Here is a 22,800-nt window from a genome sequence, read left to right as displayed (position 1 = left end):
TACTTCACTGCCACTCCAGAATTTATCACTGAGCATCTCAGTATACAGGGAGATATTGTGCGAAAGGAAGGCAGTGATTTCGTGTTTAAGCTCATAAAACCATGACATTACTTTTCCCCTTGAAAGCCAAGCAAACTTCTGAACGACACAGCAACTGGACATGATCTAATCCCAGGTCTTTGCACAGCTGTATGAAACAACAGCTGTTCTTGGCACGCTGTTTAATGTAGTTCACTATTGCTATGGCATCTTTGTGTTGTCAGCTATTTCAACAAAGAACTTCATCCATATCTTCTCATCCTTCAGCTCTTTAAACAATTGATTTCAGGCATTTTCAGGGAAATCTTCACATTGTTTTATTTCGATAGCCACACTGTAGTAGTCCACAGGGTGTAATTGGGACTTCACACACACACACACACACACACACACACACACACACACACACACACACACACACACCTGCTCGTTTTACCTACTTTGTGGGGACGAATGAGGCAATTTTCACATCTTTATAAGTTCAGCATAGTTTCAGCTCCAAAAGCCATTCAGGTATCAAAATGTTCAGCTCTTCAAGGACATCCCTGCTTGTACTCAACTTTTTATAACATTTATACTTTTTAATCTATTCAGCTTTATATTTTGCAATACAAGTCAATGGGAGCTCAAAGTGCTGAGTCAATGGCACAGTCTTGGAGTGCCATCTGGCGGTTCATAAAATGCAGCGCAAATGGGACATGCCCCAACATAACTCCTCTCTCTGTCTCTCTCCCCTTCCTCCTCCCCCTCTCTCTTCACTTCTTGTGCTTCCAACAAAAGAATTGGGTTAATTTCTAAAAGTCCTATTGGACTATTTTCACATCTTAATAAGTTCAGCATACCTTCAGCTAGAAAAGCCAGTCAGGTATCAAAATGTTCAACTCTTCAAGGCCATTCCTACTTTATTGCATCTTATCCTTCAGATTATTCAACACAGAACTTCAGCCATTTCTTCTCATCTTTCAGCTGTTTCAGCAATTGATTTCAGGCATTTTCAGGACGATCTTTCAGCTTTTATTAGCATCCACATGCATTTTCGACAGGAAATGCATTTCTCTAGTTTTCTTTGCACTTTAATGCTGACTTATAGCCGAGATAATTATTTGATGGATCTTATTTCCCTGTCAGGCCAATAGGCAGGTCTGCCCTCCATGTTGATAGTACAGTGCTGTGTCTTGGAATGCCCACACTGCTGATAGCGGTGGCTATTTATGGCACCAGTGTGTGTGAACGAGGAAACACATACAGAAGAGCTCATAGTTTAACCGTGAACTACATGTGTGTGGATGCACTCTAAATAATAACTACTAAAACCGTCTTGGGAACGATCATTTCAAAAGTCAGGGTAGGTAATGTTTTCATTGTCGTGGGTGTTCAGGATGTCATAATGGATGTCAATGTATTCCTTATTGTGGGAACGCACCGATACTGGGTCTGATATCACCTTCTAGTACTTGTACTTATAAAAGTCCAATGCTACACACCAATACCACTTAACTGCATTAACCTGACTCTGGCTGAGCCAGTGGTTCACGGATATTTTAAGATAAATGATGATGACAGACGTAAAGCCGACTGTGGGCTCTGGCTCTTTGCTCTGTTGTCTGTGAGCGCCCTCCCTCCCCGGCTCAGATGGACACGGTCACTTTTTACAGAGACATCAATGCTCAATATGTGCAGCAAAACCAACAGTAATGCAGAGAATAATGAATCAAAGCCCTGTTGAACAAGCTGAACACGACAACAGACCATAGAAATGCAACGTCCTTGCTCTCCCCGCAGTCAAAACACCTAGACCATTCACCCACCAAATTCACACGGTGCTCGTTAATGCTGGTTGTAATGTATCATTGAGAACAAGAAAACGCAACTGCTAATTTGATGTAGTTAACAGTGGAGTCTAATGAGCTGTGTGTGTGAAGATGAGTTGTATTCTTGTGGAGACCAGGGACATGTCCTGCAGAGAGGACAGGCACCAGTTTAAAGGAAGAACATGTACCCTTGTTAAATTAAACCTTTAACTGCCGAATGTGATATTACACACTCCCAGACTTGCTGTGTAATAATTTTGTCGCACTACAAAGGCTAGAAACCGCCTGTTACAGTATGTGGCATAGTAGGCTACAGACAGTTGTATGTTGTATTCAGTAGGAATGGTGGTAGTGGTAGATTTTGGTGGAGATTGTGATTTTTACAGTAGAAACACTACACTTGTATCGGTACTCGGTATCAGTGAGTACTCCATTCTCCTTGGCGTGTGCACTGGGCTGTAATGTCGAGGTCAGGTGCTACATTTCTTTTTTGTAGCACAAGACAACCAAAGAGATTCAAGGGTCATTCTCTTCACTGACCATGTAATAGGTACACAGTGCGTGCACTCACACAAGCTGTGTCTGTGCCAACTAAAACACAAGCGTTGGAGAGTGCACACATTGAGAGTTTTATATCCATTACATGTAAAGTCTTTCAAATAGACACTGTGTAGCTGGTCTACCATTGTGGTGCTTGTGTGTGTTTGGTGTTTGCAGAGTAATTGCCACTTGTTAGGAGTCCCAGAGTGCAGGCTCAGAGTCATTAACTGCTGTTTCCGGCTCTTTCCCCTCTCCTCCCCCCTTTTACCTGTGCTAGTGATACCTCCATTCTTTCCTTTACCCTCATGTGCCCCCCCCCCAAAACTGCTTTGTTACCTCTCCAGAATCTCCCCAATCTCTGTTTCACTCTCAAAAACCCCCCTTTTGTGCATTGCACTAAATTGTCTCTAATTTTATTTTGGCTCATTTAAGATCATCTTTGTGTCTTTCTTTCTTTTTGTTATTACCACTCTTCATCCTCCACCCTCAAATAAGTGTTCAGCCCTCACCTTCTTCAATTGCTTCCTGCTTCTTCCCTCCCCTCTTGCTCTTGGGATTTCTGTCCATTCTCACTGGAATAAGGAGCCTTAACAGCACTACCTGAATCGGCCCTGTGTTTTATCAGAAAGCTCACCGACGTCCACATGGCTGCATGTCACATCCACTTGTGTATACACATGGTCTGTCAGTGTTCATATTCTCACAAGTCACTTTTGTAAGTGGTCTGTTTATTGAAAACACAATGAACAGAACAAATGTGAATTGCACCCATGCTGATTTTGTTAACATGATGCTACGAAGAAGAGAAATCAAAGGTCCATTTAAGTGTGATTTATGTTTGTTATAATCTCAGCATTAAAACTGAAGGTCTTTGGGAATAAAAACTCTGAGCAGGTTTTCTTCTGCGCATTATACATATATATATTTACATACAGCTGTATTCACATGTGTTAGTGCTGCATTAGCAGCTCTTATTTGCAATATAGCCATGGGCACAAAGACGGTCACCAAATCACTTTGTTGCTGAAGAAGTCTGGATGATTTCTCACGCAGGTTCTGGAGTTATAAGGGGCTTCTCTTTTTGTGATTTTATGTGGGTTTTGGGGGGATTCATTTTTACATTGAAGATAATGATTTGCTTAGGAAGTCCAAGTCACACTGAACCTAAAATTATGTGCATCCAATCGGTGTGCTGAGATTTACAAACCCCACTTCCAGAAAAGCTGGAACATTTTCCAAAATGCAATAAAATGTAAAATCTGTGATTTGTTCCTTCACTCCAACCTCTGTTTTCACTTTTCTGTTTAAATGCATTTTGTAAATATAAACAAATTTTGAATTTGACGCCTGCAACACACTCAAAAAAAGGTGGGACAGAGGCATGGTTACCACTGTTTACGTCGCCTTTTAATGACACTTTTTAATTATCTGGGAACTGACGATACTAATTGTCCATTGTTGCTCGATACAAGACTTCAGCTGCTCAACAGTCCGGTGTCACTGTTGTCTGATCCTCCTCTTCATGATGTGCCACGCCTTTTCAATAGGCGACAGATGTGGACCGGGCCAGTCAAACCTCCGGATTTAAGATATTTTGTTGCATAGTTGCAAAAGTGTCTTTATAAACAGCTAAGACACTTCCCAGCAGTTTTATTGAAGAAGGGCCAAACTTCAAACTTGAAATGCAAATGTTCACCAGCAGAAATACTGAGTTGGAGATGAAAACATTTCAGTGTGAACAGCGTGCATCACTTAATACTAGACAAAAAATAATAATTTTGGACCCAGTCCAACAAAAACTACTTTTCTGGAACGGTCTGAAACCCCCAGCTGAGTTGCCACACATTCGAAGTGTTTGAATGACTGATGAACTCGCTGACCTCAAGTTTCCTGGTTTCCTGTTTTTCACTTTGGCCTTTCTGCAGATGTGGGGAAAACAAGTGGCATGTTGTCTTTGGGACAGAAACGTGACTGTTTTTACAGTGGTATAGATAAACAGTTTATGTTTTACTAATTGTGTGTCTTCTGGAGCCACAGTAAAAGTGACCGTGCCTTTGTAACATATTCCTTCTAGATCCATAACATCCAACCTTTATTTCACACATTTCTGCCAACATGCTGCTTTTCCCTCTCTTCCTCTCCCTCCCTTGTTTTCTCTGTCTCCTTCTTTTTCTCCCTCCAGCCTCGCTCTGTCTGGAAGCTGCTGAGGAGCTGAATGGTCAGAGCCAGGATGAAGTCATCATGTCATTATATCATTATATTCTCCTTTTACCTTTTTTAGTCACAGAACACCCATAAGCGCGGGGGCATAGATTGCCTGTCGATGGGAGCGAGACACACATACACACACACACACCACCCTTTTTAACCCTGTTATGTGCCCACTCATTCCTCCAGCAGGCCCAGTCCTTTCCATGTCGACTCCCTCAGAGTTTCCATGACAGAGCCGCTTTAAATGGCCACAGTCATAGTTCTGTTTGGAAAATGCTGTGTAAAGTGACGGTGACATTCAGTGGATAATTCTCTGCTTTTCTCAAGAAATAATCATCACTTGGTGAGAAAAGCTTTGAAGTTCCACCAACTTTCATTTGGAAAATGCTGGTGTTTTCTTGTCACCTCAGTTTGTCCAACAAAGAACAACCATCACTGCCTGTATGATGCCAAAACCAGCCGTTCAACAGAAGATGAAGCTATTTACACGCTGCTTTGTTTTTATTTATTTCTATTATTTAGTTATTAGTTAGCATAAATAAAACATTTTTATCAGTTGCTTGTTTGGCTTTAGACAAATACTGAATAGAGCTCAACGTGTGTGCACGGGTAACGTGTTGTTAGAGGCAGCTCACTGGCACACCTAATGATGCTGGCGCTGTTTGCCACACATGCATTCCATAAACATCTTTTACCATGAAAACCATCAGCCTCGGCTAATTACAAACAAGCGTCTTTTCAGCTACTTTTCCAGTCAGTGCATTTGTGTGTGTGTGTGTGTGTGTGTATGTGTGTGTGTGTGTGTATTCCATGATAAAAACATACACACTGTTTGCCACGGACAAACTTTAAACACTGTGGCGTGCTCACACACACAGAGTTTCTTTCGCGGTGTGTGTATGTGAGTGCAGGCTGAGTAAACCTCACAGGCCCAGGGTGAATAAAGGTGCCTTTTGTCAGGCCCAACGTGGGTTTGGGCTGTGGGTGAGGGGGCGGGGGTGTCCAGTCTGGAACAAGCATGAATGTTCTTTCAGTTCCCTCAGACATCGCACTTTCCTGCCTACTTTCACAGCAGCACTAGAAAAGAGCCAGAGAAAGGAGGAGGAGGACGATCAGGGTGGAGAAGAGAGGGGTGCCAGGGTGGAGGTGGGGTGTATTTGAGGAGGTGAGTGGGAAGCCGGGGGGGTGGGGCCTGCACCAGCCAGTGAGCTCATTGGAACAGCGTTGTTGTTTTATCCTCCTACCAAGCATGTAGTTTTTGGAAGGCATACGAGCCGCCGGCCGGCCAGATCCCTCAGTCGCCCCTTACTGCTGCAGCAGAGAGGAGCCACCCCCGTCCCCCCTCCTGCCTGTAACACTTGCCCCCACATGCACACATACTTCAGCCAGCCTGACTCACCCACAGACACCGTCCTGCATTTGTGAGTTAGCGAGTTGAAGTGAAAGATCTGTACTCACGCGTCTGATGCCTTCCCTTGACTAGCAGAACTTGTGCCCCCTGCACTGAGTGAGTTTTATTGGCTTTTTGTCTTTTTTTTTTCTTCTCCAACCTCAGTGTTTTTCCCTCCTTTCTGAAAATTTTTGGGGTGTTTTTCCGAAGCATTTCCTTCCTTTCATCATCATCAGCATGCGACGGCAACAAACCCTGAGAGCAGGCAGGAGGAAATCAAGTATAGAGGTGGGAGACGGGAGACAGAAAGGTGTCCTAACTGGATTTGTTTTGTCTCTCTCTGTTTCTCCCTCAGCCATCTGGTGCTCTGGTGGAAAATGATCCTCTGGGCCCTCTCCCTCCTGGATGGGGTAAGTGAGCCTAACCCGTTGCTTGTACTTACATTCCAGACAAAGATAATTTCAGGGAAGGGTGCTGAACTGTTGGTCTTGAGGTTTGCTCTCTATTAGTGAGCTAGATTTTGGTCAGTCTGAATGTCCTCCGCACCTGCTGGAGACATCCATTTTTAGATAAATCTGGCCAGTCAGGACTGGATTCTTGGGTCTGAGCTGTTTTCAATCAGAACCTGCACCTCTTGCCAGTTTAGTGTAGGTATTTTTGACAGTTCTTGCCAGTAGTGAAGCAATGCATTTTGTCAAGATATAACCCCAGGCTTCTTGATTTAGTTACTTTAAGTCATTTGAAATGAGTTTCTCATGTCTACAAGCAGTTGTGAATAAGTGAAGTTTGGGTAAAGTGTTGCAAAAAGTTTGTTCTAAGAGAGCCTGTGCACATTGCTGATGATTTTAATCCTTTCTGCAACTTTAGAAACGATGCTGGTTCTGGGGCTTTTCATATTTGCTTGAAGCTCTTCCCAGTGAGCAGATTAGTTCTTAACTGACTGATTTATATGTCCACTTGAATAGGATCATTTTGTTGTAGAAGATCTGGATAAAATATCTATTGGTTTGTTTTCAATACTCTTCTCATGTTACATCAGTTCGCCGCTGTACACACTCCCTTTACTCTAAAGCCCACAAATTACAGAGGCCGCATTATTGATGGGGCTCTTCGCCATCCACCATTTTCCCAAATGTAATAGGAGTGTACCCAGAATCATGTCACACACATTGATAAACCAACAGCTCACGTTTTCCCAACATCTTCACAGACGTTATAACACGGCCATGTTCTCTTGCTCCCTGACCATGATGCCTTTTAGACATGTTGTGGCACCTCAAGTTGGAGGGGAAGGAAAAGAGACAGTGGTAAATGCAAGAAACTGAGGGAGGGTAAAGTGGATAGTAGAGTGGGGGGTGGAGTAAGTCAAGGAGAAAGTGAGTAAGAGTTGCAATGTGAGCCCCACTGTTTCTGGGCCCTCCACACACTCCTGTTAATGAGAAAAAGATGTCAGCATGATGGAGGAAGGAGGATAGGGCACCAGCTACTCGCTTGAGACCAGCGGCCTACTACACACATACACACACACACACACTCCCATGAAGTGTATTTCTGGTTTTAAGATGCTTCAAATGTAGTAGTTTTTGAAATTTAATCTTGGTTCATATTTGACCCCAACCTAACTTTCAGATGCCTCCACCACAGCCATAATTCCACACACACACTTAGGTTTACCCTGACGAGGTATTTGGATCAAGCCATAATGAAATACCACACAGACTTGCTGGTTTCTATCACAGTGGGGTGGATTTTTTTCCCTGGTTGTCACTGTTTGAGCCATTCGAGCGACCCCATTAAAGTATCCTGGAGTTTTTAAAGTTTTTAAAAATCTTCACACTTTGAATATCACAAATCCCACAAAGATGGCTTTTCTGTTTCTCTACAGAGAAGCGTCAGGACAATGGCAGAGTGTACTTCGTCAATCACAACACACGTACAACACAGTGGGATGATCCGCGGACCCAAGGGTGAGACCGAGCTAGAAAAAGTACTCCTGTCTGTGTGCATGTGTTTGCCTGCTTGTTGGATGGTACATCGCTTTGGGTGTTTGCTCATACAGAAAGAGATATAATCATCATCCACAGTTCACTATGACAACAGAGTGAGCCGTACATTACAAGATCAGACCACGCATATTTCCCACTGATCAAATTGATTACTATTCCAGGAATGTCTTGGAATAATGTGGAATTTAAAGAGTGGTGTTCCCAAAGGAGGAAATATTCCATGGAAGTTTAAAACCTACGGAGTTTAGAGGAACATGGCAAATTCTTATTTTACAAATGAACTGTTCTGAGTTGAAAAAAAAAAAAGACAGTTAGCTTCCTCTACATGTGTGCATGTAGTTCATATCACTCCTTTCCAAACCTCAAAAGGCCAGAGCAACTTGTAAACTTTGTCTGGCATCACCCACTATTTCTTTAACTCTTAAATACATTTTAAGATGGCAGCCATAAGTTAAAGTCCTTTGCTAATTTGTGCATTGTGAACCAAACTGTATGTCCATCAGTTAATTCTCTATATCAATGTTACTTTCTTATATTGTCATAAAAATTACATATATTATTCTTGTGCCAATCAAAATGAAAAAAGATGTTAATTTCAGCTGCACTGACAGAAAACCAGAGTCAACCAGGAGAAGGCTTTAATGTACTGCAGCAGGTCGACTTTTAAAATCCAGACGGTTAGAAGAGTCTTTGAGGATTTGTAAATACCGTCAGAGCAGCAGTAAGTGTGAAATACCTGTGTGTTTCCAAGATTGCTGGGTACTTATTTTTTATAAAAACGATGCTTAGCTCTGTGGGGCGAGCAGTGATGCCAAATGAGAGGCACAAACTGCAGCCTCGGTGGAACAGGAAATCTTGGTCACATTAACGACATTGCTCTGAGTAGCCACTCTTTGTAATTAAAACAATAGCTTGCTTTCAGAATCCTCAGAGGAGCTAAACTCCACCATGGCATGGCCAGCGTAGGTTTTTCCTTCCTATCCAGGGCTTTATTTAGATCCACAGATTGGCAGGGAGGTGTGTTAATTTCATCCCCAGGACGGGGCCCTCCAGCTGGGACCGTGCTCACTGCCCTCTCCCTGTTGCAGGATGATCAAGGAACACCCCCTGCCCCCGGGCTGGGAGATGAAGTACACCGCTGAGGGAGTCCGATATTTTGTGGACCACAACTCGCGCACGACCACCTTTAAAGACCCCCGGCCTGGGTTTGAGTCAGGGTAAATATATCTCAGGCCTTCCTCCCAAACCTGCTCTTGAAGAAAAATTAAACTATGTCATAGGCTAACGATAAGACATTCCCAGGAAGTGATCTGAAGTTAAAACATTAAGACAAGTTTTGTAATTTTGCCTGGGTCTGACATAACTGCATTTCAAATATTCATTTAAACTGAAACAATCCTCTCATTCTGTGTAAATCTTAAAAGATAATGAAAAGATCACGTCTGTCTAAACTACATCACCATCATTATTGAGCCTATGTTCATTGCCTTTCATTTTTGGCACTTCAGACAGGAGCAACTCAAGCGTCACAGTAACACATTCATACTAGCACACACACCTTTCTTCCTCTCAGCCTTTGGATGTCTGGCCTGCAAAGTCAGGAGAATGTGCCGTATTGTTGTGTGTTTATGTTCAGCATGCAGCTGTGTATTTGCTTGTGTGGTCACTACTGTAGATGGATTTGTGTGTACGAGTGAATCTGCGAGCTGCTTTTCATGCTGATATTTGACCATATTTTTAGGCTGGTGGTTGTGCAGGGCTGCTGCAACAGTCTTCACCTGTTTTCACGCTGGATCTTGCAGGAGTGTGTGTCCGTGGCCTGCGCATAGCTGCTTGCCATTTCCTAACCCAAACCAAAATGTGCCTGGCAGCTTGGCGAGCACAAACCCGATACATTAGAGGCCTCCTTCTTCTTCTCTGCCATTTCACTCTCTCCTCCCCCTTCCTCCCATTATCTGTCTGTCTCAGTCTCTCCTGTGCTGACAAGGCACATGCAGTATCCGGTGCGTGTGTGTGTGTGTGTGAGATGTGGGCTGGTGGAGCTTATACTAACACAGCTGTAGACCCAGACTCACCTCTTGTGTCTGAGCCGTTGTTTAGAGCAGGATGGCCGGTGTGTATCTAACATTTACTTTGAGTCTTTGGCTCAGAGTGGGCTACAGGTAACACCAGGGCCTCTTCTGTTGGCCAGCTGACCTGTCAGAAACCAAAAACACAACACACCAAGGTTGTTTGTTCCTTTTTGTAAACCAGGATTTTCCATGGATTTTACTTAAACAGTGTAAAACTGAGCTCATCTCCTCCCTCTGTCTCTTCGGGTGTGTGTTCAGATCACGACAGGGCGGCTCACCTGGTGCCTATGACCGCAGCTTCAGGTGGAAGTACCACCAGTTCCGCTTCCTGTGCCATGTAAGTGTTAACTGGAGCCTGTAGCCACTGTGTATTAAGTTAAGGTGTACATTAGTGGACTTTAGGTCTGGTCACTGAAATTGTACAAAGCCATGCTTTTACTCTTACCTTACCTGTGGTAGTATTCAGCAGAGAGTTTTGTCTATATTTGTCCAGATTCTTGCTTCCATTCCAGTACAGTGGAAGTGAATAGAATTGAATTTGTTGCACTCACGGCACATTTTAAAAAAGATAACAGCAGTGTCTTTACCCCTGTTCACCTGGACCGGCTTCACAGAACACACACTGAGCTGTTTGTCTAGCGACAGTTTATTTAGACGTAAGTAGTTCAGCTGAAAACTGATCAGGTCTGTGGAGCAGATACCTTCTTACAAAAATACATTGCTGTTTAACTTTTTAAACTTAACATCTTCAGTACTCTGGGCTTCGTAAACGTCTAGGTTCACCTCGAGTTTGTTGGGCTACCAAATGCAGATTCCTCAAAGCTTGGCATATAAAACAAAAATGATCTGGTGCAGTAAGGGAGAAAGTCAGGGCATACATGGAGCTATGAACCATCACTGTAAATTCCTGTCGTCTTTAGTCTCACAAGGATTAAGAGAATGTCTGTTCAACAAAACTATTTTTGCACACATGCACCTCTGTTTAAAATTGACTTCTAACCTCGTGATTTGTTTCCTCTGTCTAGTCCAATGTATTGCCGAGCCATGTGAAGATCTCCGTTTCCAGACAGACGCTATTTGAGGATTCGTTTCAGCAGGTCAGACAGGCACAAAACACACATCTCTGTTCTGTATCTAGGATTAGGGTTAAGGGGAATGAAATGAATAAATCAATGAATGTTAAAATTCTTAGAAGGTGTTACAGGACGTGGAAAATAAAATAATGGCTCAGTGATGGTCGGACGAAAAGGTGTGGTGGACTAATCCTACGTTATGAGATTCCTCAGATTTCATTTGAGCCTGTTTTAACCAAATGATCTGTAAATCAGGCTCAAATGACAAGACAAGCAAAACAGTCCCTCACTTTTCTATTCAGCCAAATGAACAGTAAAAATGAAGGAGTTGATACGTATCCAGTTCTCTGTACATCGTGCACGTTGCCTGTTAAAATGCATTGTTGAATTTGTTAATAGCATGTGTTTTGTGATCAGATCATGAATGTGAAGCCATATGACCTTCGCCGCAGACTCTACATCATTATGAGAGGGGAAGAGGGGCTGGACTACGGTGGCATCGCCAGGTGAGAGCCACATCAAAAGTTTTCTTCTCTGTCATTCTGTGTGTTCTTGCAAGTTTTATCTGTTATTTTAACATTTGTTTTTAATGTTGGTGGTGGCGTGTTTTCCCTCTTCCTGCCACTTCTCAGTCTTCACCTGCTTCCACCTCTTCTGGAACCAGCTTTTAAGTTAGTGTTAGCTGCAGTTCTGAGCAGGATTGAAAACGTTTCTAAAGGTCATAAAAAGGCCATGGGCAGTGAGGATGCAAGTGTTTTAGCTCAAGGTGTTTAAAATTTTCCACTGTTTAAAAACCCTGATTGTTGTGTAACTGTTTTGTCTGAGGGTAAACTGGTGTGACTGAGATGTGTGTGTGTGTAGAGAGGAAATTCTCCCTGGTTGTCAGCAGAGGTCATACTTGACTTACTGCTCCTGTAAATGTTGCTTTCTGAAACCATACAACACACCCTCCCCTCCACCAACAACCCTGTCCCCCTTCACCTCCCCCATCCCTCCATCCAGCCATCACATGTATTCATCCTGCACCCTGCGTCCGCTGTGTTCCGGGGTCTTTTTCTCTATATATGTTATTTCCCTGTTAGCTGCGTTTTCATTTTTCTGTTTGGTTTTGTATTTTGTGTCTGTTTCCAGTGTCACGTCAGTGGTTTTACCCTATGGTAGGTGACATCATGCTGTTCTACCACAGGGTAGAACCACGGACGGGATGTTGGGAGGTGTCTGCGTCCGTCAGCTCATCCCCTCCTCACATATATCCCACATGGGAGGGCAGGGGCCTTGGGAGCGCTTGGTTCTGATGCTTCAGCTGGTGGTGGTGGTGCTGCTGGTGGGCCCCCATTCTCTCTAACATGCATCCTCCCACAGTCCATCTTTGTCCTTTTTTACTCTACCCTGTTATATTTATCCTTAATAATCTGTGTTTTGTCTTCATCTACTTTATGTATCAAAGTTACGTTGTAGGACGAGTGTATGTTTGTTAAATGTACTGTGTATTTTGAAATTATACCACTATCCAGAGATGGCTAATTAAAAAAAAAAACATACGTGTTACTCTACACAAGACTGCTATTTAAAAAGCCCTTGATTAAAGGAATGAGGACAATACACATCTAATGTGTGTCTGTTAAATATACAGCTTGAGCTGTCTGATATTTAGCTAACTTAGCGTAAAGACTGGAAGCACAAGGAAATAGCCAGTCCACCTACCAGCACCTCTAATGCCCAGTTGTGTCCTGGACCTATCTCTGTATTCTGTCATCGATGTGAGGTTGACAGGTAACCTGCAGAGACTCCAGAGTGTCCCTGGTCAGAGATGCCAGGGGTGTCAGTCTTCTCATTTAACCCTCAGCAAGAAAGCCAACAACTGTTCACTCACTCTGTTTGCCACAGAATTAATTTGTTCAGAATTGGTCTTAATTCAGGCTGTGGAAAAATTTTAAAAATTGAATCAGACAGAATGAACAGGAATGAAACCAGTTAAGCTGATAAAGTGCGATTTGACCCAACATAGGTATTAAATCAAACAACAGAGCTGAAGAAGAAATACCATAGACGTATGTCATAAAGTGAACATCATCAGTGGTAAACATGGAAAGAATCTGTATATTTCATTTAATACAATGCTCATGCGTAGTGTGTTTATGTACATTTTGTTGACTATTATTTTCTATACAACTGTTCTCATTGCTCATGCTCTGTCCTTGTATTAGATATACTGTGATTGTTGTTTTATCAGTATTTGTTACAAGATGTCTTCTTTGCTCCATCATCTGTGTCACCTGTTCATCAGCACTCGTTCCTGGACCACAAAATGTGCTTTAGGTGCTTTGCTTCAACTGATCGTTGTGTGTCTGTTTACAAAGAAACTAACTCCCCCACTTCCTCTGCTAAAGCAACTTTTGGTGAAGGTGATTGCACTGACATGTTAAGCTTATGGAAGATGATTACGCATTGACTGCTGACATGATAACACTATGTCTCTGCTGTCATTTCTCAGCTTCTCAGGCCTTCAGAAAGGGTTGTATCTTCTCCTGCATAAATGTCTTCTGCCCTCTTGCTCTGCAGGGAATGGTTCTTCCTCCTCTCCCACGAGGTCCTGAACCCCATGTACTGTCTGTTTGAGTACGCTGGCAAGAACAACTACTGTCTGCAGATCAACCCAGCTTCCTCCATCAACCCTGACCACCTCACATACTTCCGCTTCATTGGACGCTTTATTGCCATGGTGAGCTTCACTGGGAAATAGTTTTATTAAACTTTGTTTTGGGATTTGATGTTCGAGGTCTTTCAAGCTGAGCTACAGAGGTCAGCACCTGTATTTTGCTGTTTGTTTTGTTTTTACCCCATAATACTTGCTTCTTAGTGTAGTTATTTTTTTTGTAACATAAAATGTTTGCTCAAACACACTGTTACTGTTACTGAATAGCAAGTTGTAAACATTTGATTTCTGACTACTCCAGGCTCATGACTCTTTAACACAACAACCATAGCTTGTTTAATTTCCAGGCATGGTTGTTGTGAGATGTGAACTGCCGAGTTTCACCACCTGAGTTAAAAAGAGGATGGCAGTCTAAATAAAGCAGAATAGTGTGACCACAACAAAACCAACCATTATGAACATTAGAACTGAGCTGTCGCTGCTCTAGTTGCTTCATGTTCTTATTATTACCTACATGCTGTATGGCAGCTGGCTCCAGAGATGTTTTTCCTTTGTATCATCGGCAAAGACAAACATTGTGTCCTCATGTGTAAGCTGACATATTTATGGGCTGCTTTTAAAGCTGTATTTTGTGAAGCCAAACTCTTATTCACTTGCTCCATTGGCACGAATTCTATTTTTCAGGTTTTCGGGGGCATTTTGCCTTTATATAATCATGTCAGTAGAGATATTTTAGTCTACATTTCACTGGAGGGGATACAGAGAGGTATGATATGCAGCGAAGTTGGATTGAACCAGTGGTGCTGTGATGTGTGTTACAGACCTTTACCACCTCCTCGCCACGTTGGGAGTACCTTCATAATGACAGTGCATGATGTACAGTATGTACTGTACTGCAGTGTCCTCTTTCTGTAGGTCCCAAAACCAACACCCTTCACCCCCGTTTCCCTCTGCCGCACCCAGCCCATACCCGCCAGCAGCTGCTTATATTTAGTCAGAAGATGCATTTTGCTGACTTGTCTTACAAAGATGCTGGTCAGTACCAACTCTCAACTGCCAGACTCTTACTTTACCTTTTTTACTTTCTGTCTTTGACCTCCATTTTCCACTGACACCTTTTGCTCAGTCTAAATTGTACTGTGTGTTTCTCGCTGGCTGTGAGACAGACACATGGTCAGCGAGGATACAGAAGGACTGAACAGACTATGGCTGAATCAGTCACTGTTGATTTTGGCTCACGGCAGCTCCAAGGCCTCTGAGGGCTTTTAACCTTAAACAGCTCCTTCTGGCTGAGTCTACTCGCTCGACCTCTTTGTGAACACACACAGAGGAAAGGTTGTGACTGAAGCGGTTCGTGTTAAATGCACACGTGGGCTTCGGGCACCTTTTCTCTCCACATCTTAGTCTAATCTTAGTGACTCCTTTTGACTTTTACTGTAAAAATAAGGAAAAAATGTACAGCCTAAGTCACTATTGTGGAATATAATTTTGAGGACAGATGTAAACACAGAAGCTGCTACTGTTTCCACAAAATAAATAAATTATGTATATATATATAATTGCCTCACAGCAAGAAGGTTCCAGGTTTGAGCCCTGGCTGACCCGGGGTCTTTCTGTGTGGAGTCTGCATGTTCTCCCTGTGCCTGCGTGAGTTCTATCCTGGTGCTCCGGCTTCCTCCCACAGTCCAATGACATGCAGCTTAGTTTGACTGGAGACTCTAAACTGCCCGTAGGAGTGAAGGTGTGTGGTTGTTTGTCTCCATGTCAGCCCTGTGACAGAATGGTGACCTGGGTGGACCCTGCCTCTCACCCAGTGTCAGCTGGGATTGGCTCCAGCCCCCCACTTGTTTGAGTCTCACCTGGAGCTTGGAGGAGTAGCTCCACCAGGAGAGGCCTGAGATCCCCCAGAAGCAACAGTCACATCCAAACTAATCAATAATCAATTTGGTTTTGACAGTTCTAATCATAAAACTAACTACATACAAGTTAAAACTAAAAACACTAAAGGTTTGACACCCCCCTTCACCTACTGTGAAGAACTAATAAATACTAGGATTGTATTTACTAGTATTTTATGTCATCTACATTTTATTTAAACCCCCTTCAGGTTTCTTGTAAAGGCAATGGATTGTTTAAACATTTCTAACACTTGAATGGGACAAAACAGTCCCCAGTGAAACATCAGTGCATAAACTGAGCAGCTGATATATTTGAAATATTTGTAATTTGTAAAGAACAAATGTCCCCAATGGCCATTAAATAGCAATTTAATAACCCTGGATTATAGTGGTTGGAAGAATACTCTTCCCCACTTGTGTACTTTGTTAGATCTGGGATTCAAACCTTACATGTCATCAGAATTAGTGAATCGAGTCTGCCTATTATTTGTATCTTTCTAAATGTGGGCAGTGAATCAGTTCCTTATTGTTGTTTGTAATGTCACAAATCCTCCCTGCAGGCTTTGTATCATGGAAAGTTCATTGACACTGGCTTCACGCTGCCGTTCTACAAGCGAATGTTGGACAAGAAACCCACGCTTAAAGACCTGGAGTCCATAGATCCTGAGTTCTATAACTCCATCATGTGGGTCAAGTAAGTAACGGGGACAGTATGTCTCTGAATATTTGTGCATGTGTGTGTTTATGTTGTGCTTACAGGGGTAGGAAGTGGAGAAACATAAAGGACATTAGTAAGGACAGTTTTCCATTTATTGTAACTTTGTTAGCTCTCTAATTAGAAGGTTTGTTATACCAGTGTGTGTATTGCTGTGTGTGTCCAGAGAGAACAACCTGGAGGAGTGTGGCGTGGAGCTGTATTTTGCACAGGACATGGAGATCCTCGGCAAGGTTTCCACTCACCAGCTGAAGGATGACGGGGAGAACGAGCTGGTGACTGAGGAAAACAAGGAGGAGTACATCAGGTGAGTTAACATAGGCCACCTGTTCACCTCCAGTGAAAGCACCTTCAGTAGCAACAAGTAAAGATGGAGTACAGACCATAAAAACCCAACCACTCTCCCCTCCCGCAGCCTGCTGACAGACTGGAGGTTCACCCGCGGGGTGGAGGAGCAGACCAGAGCCTTCCTGGATGGGTTCAACGAGGTGGTTCCTCTGGAGTGGCTTCGCTACTTTGATGAGAAGGAGCTGGAGGTGAGGAACAGTTTTCACTGCCCTTGGTATGAAGACCCTCAGAAAAAATTTTAAACTACTAAATCCTTTTGACAGTCATAAGTATTTCACTAATCAGTTTAAGGCTTTAAAATCAGCACAGCTCTGTTAATCCAGTAATTAGTCAGGTTATTTTATTTCCATGTGAATGTAGTGTTTATCCCTTCATCTTAATACACAGCACTGACCATTCACAGACATACTTTTCAGGTGTATGTTTCCATTTTACACCTATTTATAAAACACATAAGTAGATTTGTCAGCTCTATTTCTTTATTTTAGTGTTTACATTATCTTTAATTTAGATCCAGATGAAGAGAAGTCAGGAAGTACAGGTATAAATGCTAAATTTGTCTTTCTCATACTTTCATCTTAAATAATCTCTCTTTACATGGTATAAATATTAGCCATTTAAAAAGTAAAAAACAAATAATATTAACACCAGATAATTAACATTTAATACTGTGGCTGAGGTCAAATACAGTAAAACCTTCTAGATTAAAGCAAGTATGAAAAGGTATTTGCTTCCTTAAATATCTTAATAAGAGGTCTGACCGTGATTTAGTTAGTTGAATTAGTTTAGTCAAGTGTGGTAACACTGCTCTTTGCCTGCTGATGAGTCAGAACAAGACAAATGGAAAGAATAAAAAACACACAGCCACACCCACTGGATTTTAAACGTCCTGCCTCTGTTTGTTTGTTGTAGCTGATGCTTTGTGGGATGCAGGAGATCGATTTGGCTGACTGGCAAAAGAACACCATCTATAGACATTACACTAAGAACAGCAAGCAGATCCACTGGTTCTGGCAGGTGAGCACAAGGCATGGTGTTAGAAGTTAGCAGGCATTCAGACTTGAGTTTCAAATGTGTGGGAAAACGCAGGCACTCCATTCATTTCTATGGGGGATTTCCCTCACTGCAGCCGGGACTAGCACCACAGGGGGCTCCGGCAAAATGCAGCGGCCCCATGTTGCAAAAAAGTTGGATCTACGTCAACTTTTGCCACACCGGGTGGCGACATCATCCAGCAAAGGTGCTGCGCTAACCAATCATGTACAGGAGACAGATGGAACATGGACTCTCTTGTTTACCATGTTACCATTCTTGAATCTGGACCAGTTAACACACCACAATGACACACCATGTGTTTTCATTAGTTAGGGTACTGGGTGTTGAACTGTGGTTTTTAATCTACCAGTGCCGACAGACTGGTGGTAGAATTGGTGCCAAGGTAGAGTAGGCTACGTTAGCAGCATGGCTAACAACAGAAACTGTCAACCTGGAAATGTGAATTAAGCCACTCACATTGACTTGTCACAGTGTGGCTGTATCCTACATACCTACAACACTCCCCCTGCAACCCCTCACCCCCGACCAAGGCAGCCCCTTCCACTGAACCCAAGCAGCAACCTCCAAGGCTGAGAAACGGATCCAGTGTGAAGTGTTAAAACCCCCAGTCAGTCCCCACAGACTCCCATGGTAAAATACCCAACTTTACAGCAGAAATAAATGTTGAGAGTCTGATACAAAAAATTATATAACTAATTTCTCCCTTCCATGATAACTGTATGGGGTGTGAATTTTTATAGAACTCGCCTGTTTAAATTATATTTAGACTAAAATGTACGCATAACTGAGGGAATGGCCATTCTGAGTGACAGGTGGGAGGGCCCTGCCACAGGTGGCTGGCCACCAGCTGTCTAGGGCGCTACACTCGCGCTCCACCTCTTTGCCCATTTTTTAGATTAGCCATAGGAGGCGGAGTGAAGCATTAGCAATATGGAGGTGGCCAGACTTGAGCTTCCAAACTACTCTTCAGAAAACCAGTGGGTAATGTCACAGGGGGGTTGTCCTCCTTGTACATGCTGTAGAGTTGGTGGTTGAAACAGCAGTAAGTTGTGTTCTACCAGACTCAGTCTGAACGCCTGCTTGCAGACACACATACATCTGCTATGATGACGTTCGTTTGGTTCGGTGTGTATGAGGCCTGGTGTGAGTATCCAGAGAACAATCAAGTTGTGTTTGTACAGGTGGTGAAGGAGATGGACAACGAGAAGAGAATCCGTCTGCTTCAGTTTGTAACAGGAACCTGTCGACTGCCTGTTGGCGGCTTCGCTGAGCTCATAGGTACAGAACACTGATTTGCAATGCTCCACATTCATTGCTGTTAAGTGTCATTGTTCTTCAGTAAAAGTGAATGCAACTCAACTCTTCCAGAATAATTTTCACATTAAAAGTATTCCAGCTATACCATTCTTGGTGAGGCTGGAATACTTTAATACTTCCGTCTGTCAGGCACAACAAAAGTAGGAAAACTGGGATGTCTAGATGGATGATAACGGTGTTTCTGATGAAGAGAGTAAATAGTAAATTGGTATTTATTCCATGGTTAAAACTGGTAAAGAGAACAAAACCTCTCAGCATATTTGCTTTTCTAAGGAGTTTAAGTTGAGCTATGATTAAGTAACCTAACTTTTGTATCGTTGCAGGAAGTAACGGTCCCCAGAAGTTCTGCATAGACAAGGTGGGGAAGGAGACTTGGCTTCCAAGAAGCCACACATGGTAAGCTGCTGTCTCTTCTGTTACACTGTGTGGGAAGATATTTTTGCACAGAGGAAGACTGGTGGATGTGACTGAAAGCTCCAGAATGCTGGCAAGTGCACCTAGAAGCTAAGGTTGCTATATTACTGTTTTCATTGTCAGGCATGAACTTCAGTGTTCAGATGTTGAACATGTTAATCCATTTGTGCATGAAGAAGCAGCTGATGTGAATACAACTAAGTTAGTTAATGTGGCTAGAAATCCTTTGAAGAGTGTCACTGACTTGACTGGCCTTTACTCAGCACTATAGCGCATTAGCAGTGACTTCATGCAGCTGTGATATGGCTGTAGGGGAGTGAACAGTGAGGCTGGTATCAAATTACCAACACTAACACTGGATTACATGCTGCATCACTTCCTGTTAATCCCTCATGTGGAGGAAGGTGACGTGAACCTGGTGGGGGAATGGCAGGTTCCCCCGGCATCAATGAATACTGCTGTATAGAGGTAATCACAGCATGTAGATACACAGTGACTGGCCAGTGTAGAAAAAACAGTGACCATAAATGGTATCGGAACTGAAATCATGCTTGTGTAGAGTCTAATCACAGTGTTTTATTAGTATTAAGCATGATGGCTCATGACTCTTAGACTAGAGGATCTGTAGGAGCTTCCTCTGGATGGGCTCATAGTGAGCAGGACTGGAGACAGCCAAGACAGAAACAAATGGCATCTTATCAGTCATTTAGAAAGTGGACAACATCTGTTAATGGCAAACCAATATACTAGACAATACAATATTCCCATCTCTTCCTCACAGCTTCAATCGTCTGGATCTGCCTCCTTACCGAAGCCTGGAGCAGCTCAGAGAGAAACTCCTGTTCGCCATCGAGGAGACGGAGGGATTTGGACAGGAGTGACAGGAAGCAGGCACAGGGCGGCTACAAGAGAACACTTAATTTAGTGGGATAGTTTTTGTTATTTTTTCATTCTTATTATTTTGCATTTGTTAATCACAGGGCTGAGAAGTCACCTACCATCTGTATCCCCTCACCTGAGGGAGAGTCATGTTTGTCTACTGAATCATGGGTTAAAGCTGGTGCTGTGAGATGGCGACACAAGGACATAGACGAAGAGTGTGTATCCTTACATGTGTGTGTGTGTGTGTGTGGTTGCTCCTGTTAATGCCATTGTGTACATAAATGATGTGTATGTGGGTTTGACAGGATGACCTATATTTGACTAAGGTGTCACACACACACACACACACACACACACACACACACACACACACCTCTACTCACTGCTTAGAAATGCACCAAAAGCAGAAAGCAGGATAGTTTTAATATCAGCAGCAGCACAGCTACCCACAAATGCAGTATAACATATTTACCAGAGAGAAATACATTTTTAAAATCATAAAGTGACAAGAAAGAGAGAGAGATGAGGTGTGTGAGAGAGGCAGTGAATTAGAGGAACTGAGTGCATGTGTGTCTGTATACGAGAGACAGCCATTATCACAAATTAGTGCACCTCTGTTACCGAGGCTAGAGTGATAAGATGTGATTTTATTTTTTATTTTTCTGTTAATTGTGAAATTCAACATTTTTTCCTGTACATAACTAAAATAAATGAGATTTCAGTCTTGAGTTGCACTGCTTTTTTCATCTTGACATGACATATACAGGGTTCGTATAAGCCCTAATCATTCATGCAGTTTGAACTCCTATTTCATTTGAGAGTTTTGTTGTTCCTACATTAGGACCAGTAGCATTTTCCACACATCAGGGCACATTTTGTGGTTTGACTGGCAGAATCACGATAATTGAAAATACAGATTTGGACCTAACAGTTCAAACAAATGTTTCATATACAGTATGTCCACTCTTACTGTCCCATTGGCTGTCCTGTCTGCAACTTCAGCTACAGCAGTGGTGTCACAGACTCCAGTCTCTGGATACAACTGCAACTGGGAGGTTCAGTAGCTTTGGGCAATTATTGAAAACCCAGCAGTGGAAACACTACAGATGTATCACACTGTGTGAACATGGAGGATAACACTGGCAAAATTATTGTCAAAATTGAAATATTCTCATTATTTATTTGTTTGTTTTGGAGTCATAATCATGAAATTCGTTTTTCTCAGTAGCATGAGTGGTAAACAGTAGCTCTCTCACAGCTCCCACGGTGGAACATATGCATGGCTTATGGCCCACATGGTGTTGTCCCTCACACCAGTGACCAGCAGAGCAGCCTGGCCCACAGCCCTGCATAGTGAAAGAATACAGGAGGATCCTGTGGTGAGTGAACACAGAGAAGCAAAGCAATCTCTCCACAGGGACCTCTGACAGATGAGATCTGCACTGGGATCTGTATGCCTGGCTCAGTTTGTTCATAAAAGAAATGTCAGCTTGGGGCAAAATCAGTTTCTGGTTTTACATAAGAGCTGTAAGTGTACTGAGTGAGCACAAAGAGGCTCAGTGTTCTGCTGATGGCCATTACAGCACTGTGTAGCTAAATGGTGCGACGGACTGGACCAGTAGAAGCAGTGTGTGGACGTCAGCAACTGCTGCTACTACTACTACTACTACTACTACTACTACTACTACTACTACTACTACTACTACTACTACTACTACTACTAATAATAATAATAATATCATAGTATTCTACTTCTAAAAATGTTATATGTACCTTGATTTGCGTACTACGAGTGCCTTGCGAAAGTATTCGGCCCCCTTGAACTTTGGGACCTTTTGCCACATTTCAGGCTTCAAATATAAAGATATAAAACTGTAATTTTTTGTGAAGAATCAACAAGTGGGACACAATCATGAAGTGGAACGAAATTTATTGGATATTTCAAACTTTTTTAACAAATAAAAAACTGAAAAATTGGGCGTGCAAAATTATTCAAATCCACATAAGGGATGACGGCAACATTCATAGATCCTGGAATGCACAATGAGGGGCAATGTTCATTCCTATTACAGAGGCCCACTGAAATTTTTTTGAGGAAAAGCTGTGTTAGACTGCATATTGTTTATAGTAAAGTATTTTTATATACAAATATAAAAATGAAAATGTTTCTGGAGTGGGACTTTAATTAATTATAGAAGTTGTGCAGAAGCTGCCCATAGCTCTACACAGTGATCCATGTGTGTACTGTATGTGTTTCTATGCTGCTCCAAATGAGTCTGTTCTGGTTCAACTTGTCTTATTAAATGAGCTTAAAAATAAAGTGACACCTTAGTTATAAAACACTGAGCAGGCTGTAACACACAAGAGTGTGT

At 42.6% G+C, this 22,800-nt stretch overlaps 1 protein-coding gene across 7 annotated transcripts in view; it reads left to right on the top strand.

Annotated features, from left to right (window-relative positions):
* Nucleotides 1-20,765, top strand: part of wwp2 (WW domain containing E3 ubiquitin protein ligase 2) — an 89,373-nt gene extending 68,608 nt beyond the window's left edge. For 5 of the 7 annotated variants that reach the window (XM_020585666.1, XM_020585660.1, XM_020585663.1 and 2 more), the window contains 14 exons: nt 6,347-6,401; nt 7,877-7,958; nt 9,086-9,214; nt 10,328-10,406; nt 11,095-11,166; nt 11,560-11,648; nt 13,705-13,864; nt 16,257-16,390; nt 16,578-16,718; nt 16,827-16,947; nt 17,672-17,776; nt 18,997-19,093; nt 19,456-19,528; nt 20,328-20,765. In XM_020585666.1, the coding sequence (XP_020441322.1) occupies nt 6,347-6,401; nt 7,877-7,958; nt 9,086-9,214; nt 10,328-10,406; nt 11,095-11,166; nt 11,560-11,648; nt 13,705-13,864; nt 16,257-16,390; nt 16,578-16,718; nt 16,827-16,947; nt 17,672-17,776; nt 18,997-19,093; nt 19,456-19,528; nt 20,328-20,427 (1,437 nt within the window). In that variant the 3' untranslated portion in view covers nt 20,428-20,765. Of the gene's footprint in view, nt 1-5,933; nt 6,109-6,346; nt 6,402-7,876; nt 7,959-9,085; nt 9,215-10,327; nt 10,407-11,094; nt 11,167-11,559; nt 11,649-13,704; nt 13,865-16,256; nt 16,391-16,577; nt 16,719-16,826; nt 16,948-17,671; nt 17,777-18,996; nt 19,094-19,455; nt 19,529-20,327 lie in introns of those variants that run through there. The other 2 variants (XM_020585667.1, XM_020585665.1) reach the window with 2 other exon arrangements.
* The last annotated feature ends 2,035 nt before the right edge of the window (nt 20,766-22,800 follow it).

Source organism: Monopterus albus, unplaced genomic scaffold (genome assembly GCF_001952655.1).
Source record: "Monopterus albus unplaced genomic scaffold, M_albus_1.0 scaffold373.1, whole genome shotgun sequence".
Taxonomy (NCBI): domain Eukaryota; kingdom Metazoa; phylum Chordata; class Actinopteri; order Synbranchiformes; family Synbranchidae; genus Monopterus; species Monopterus albus.
Note: the sequence above shows the minus strand (reverse complement) of the source record. Positions and strands in the feature narration are given on the sequence as shown.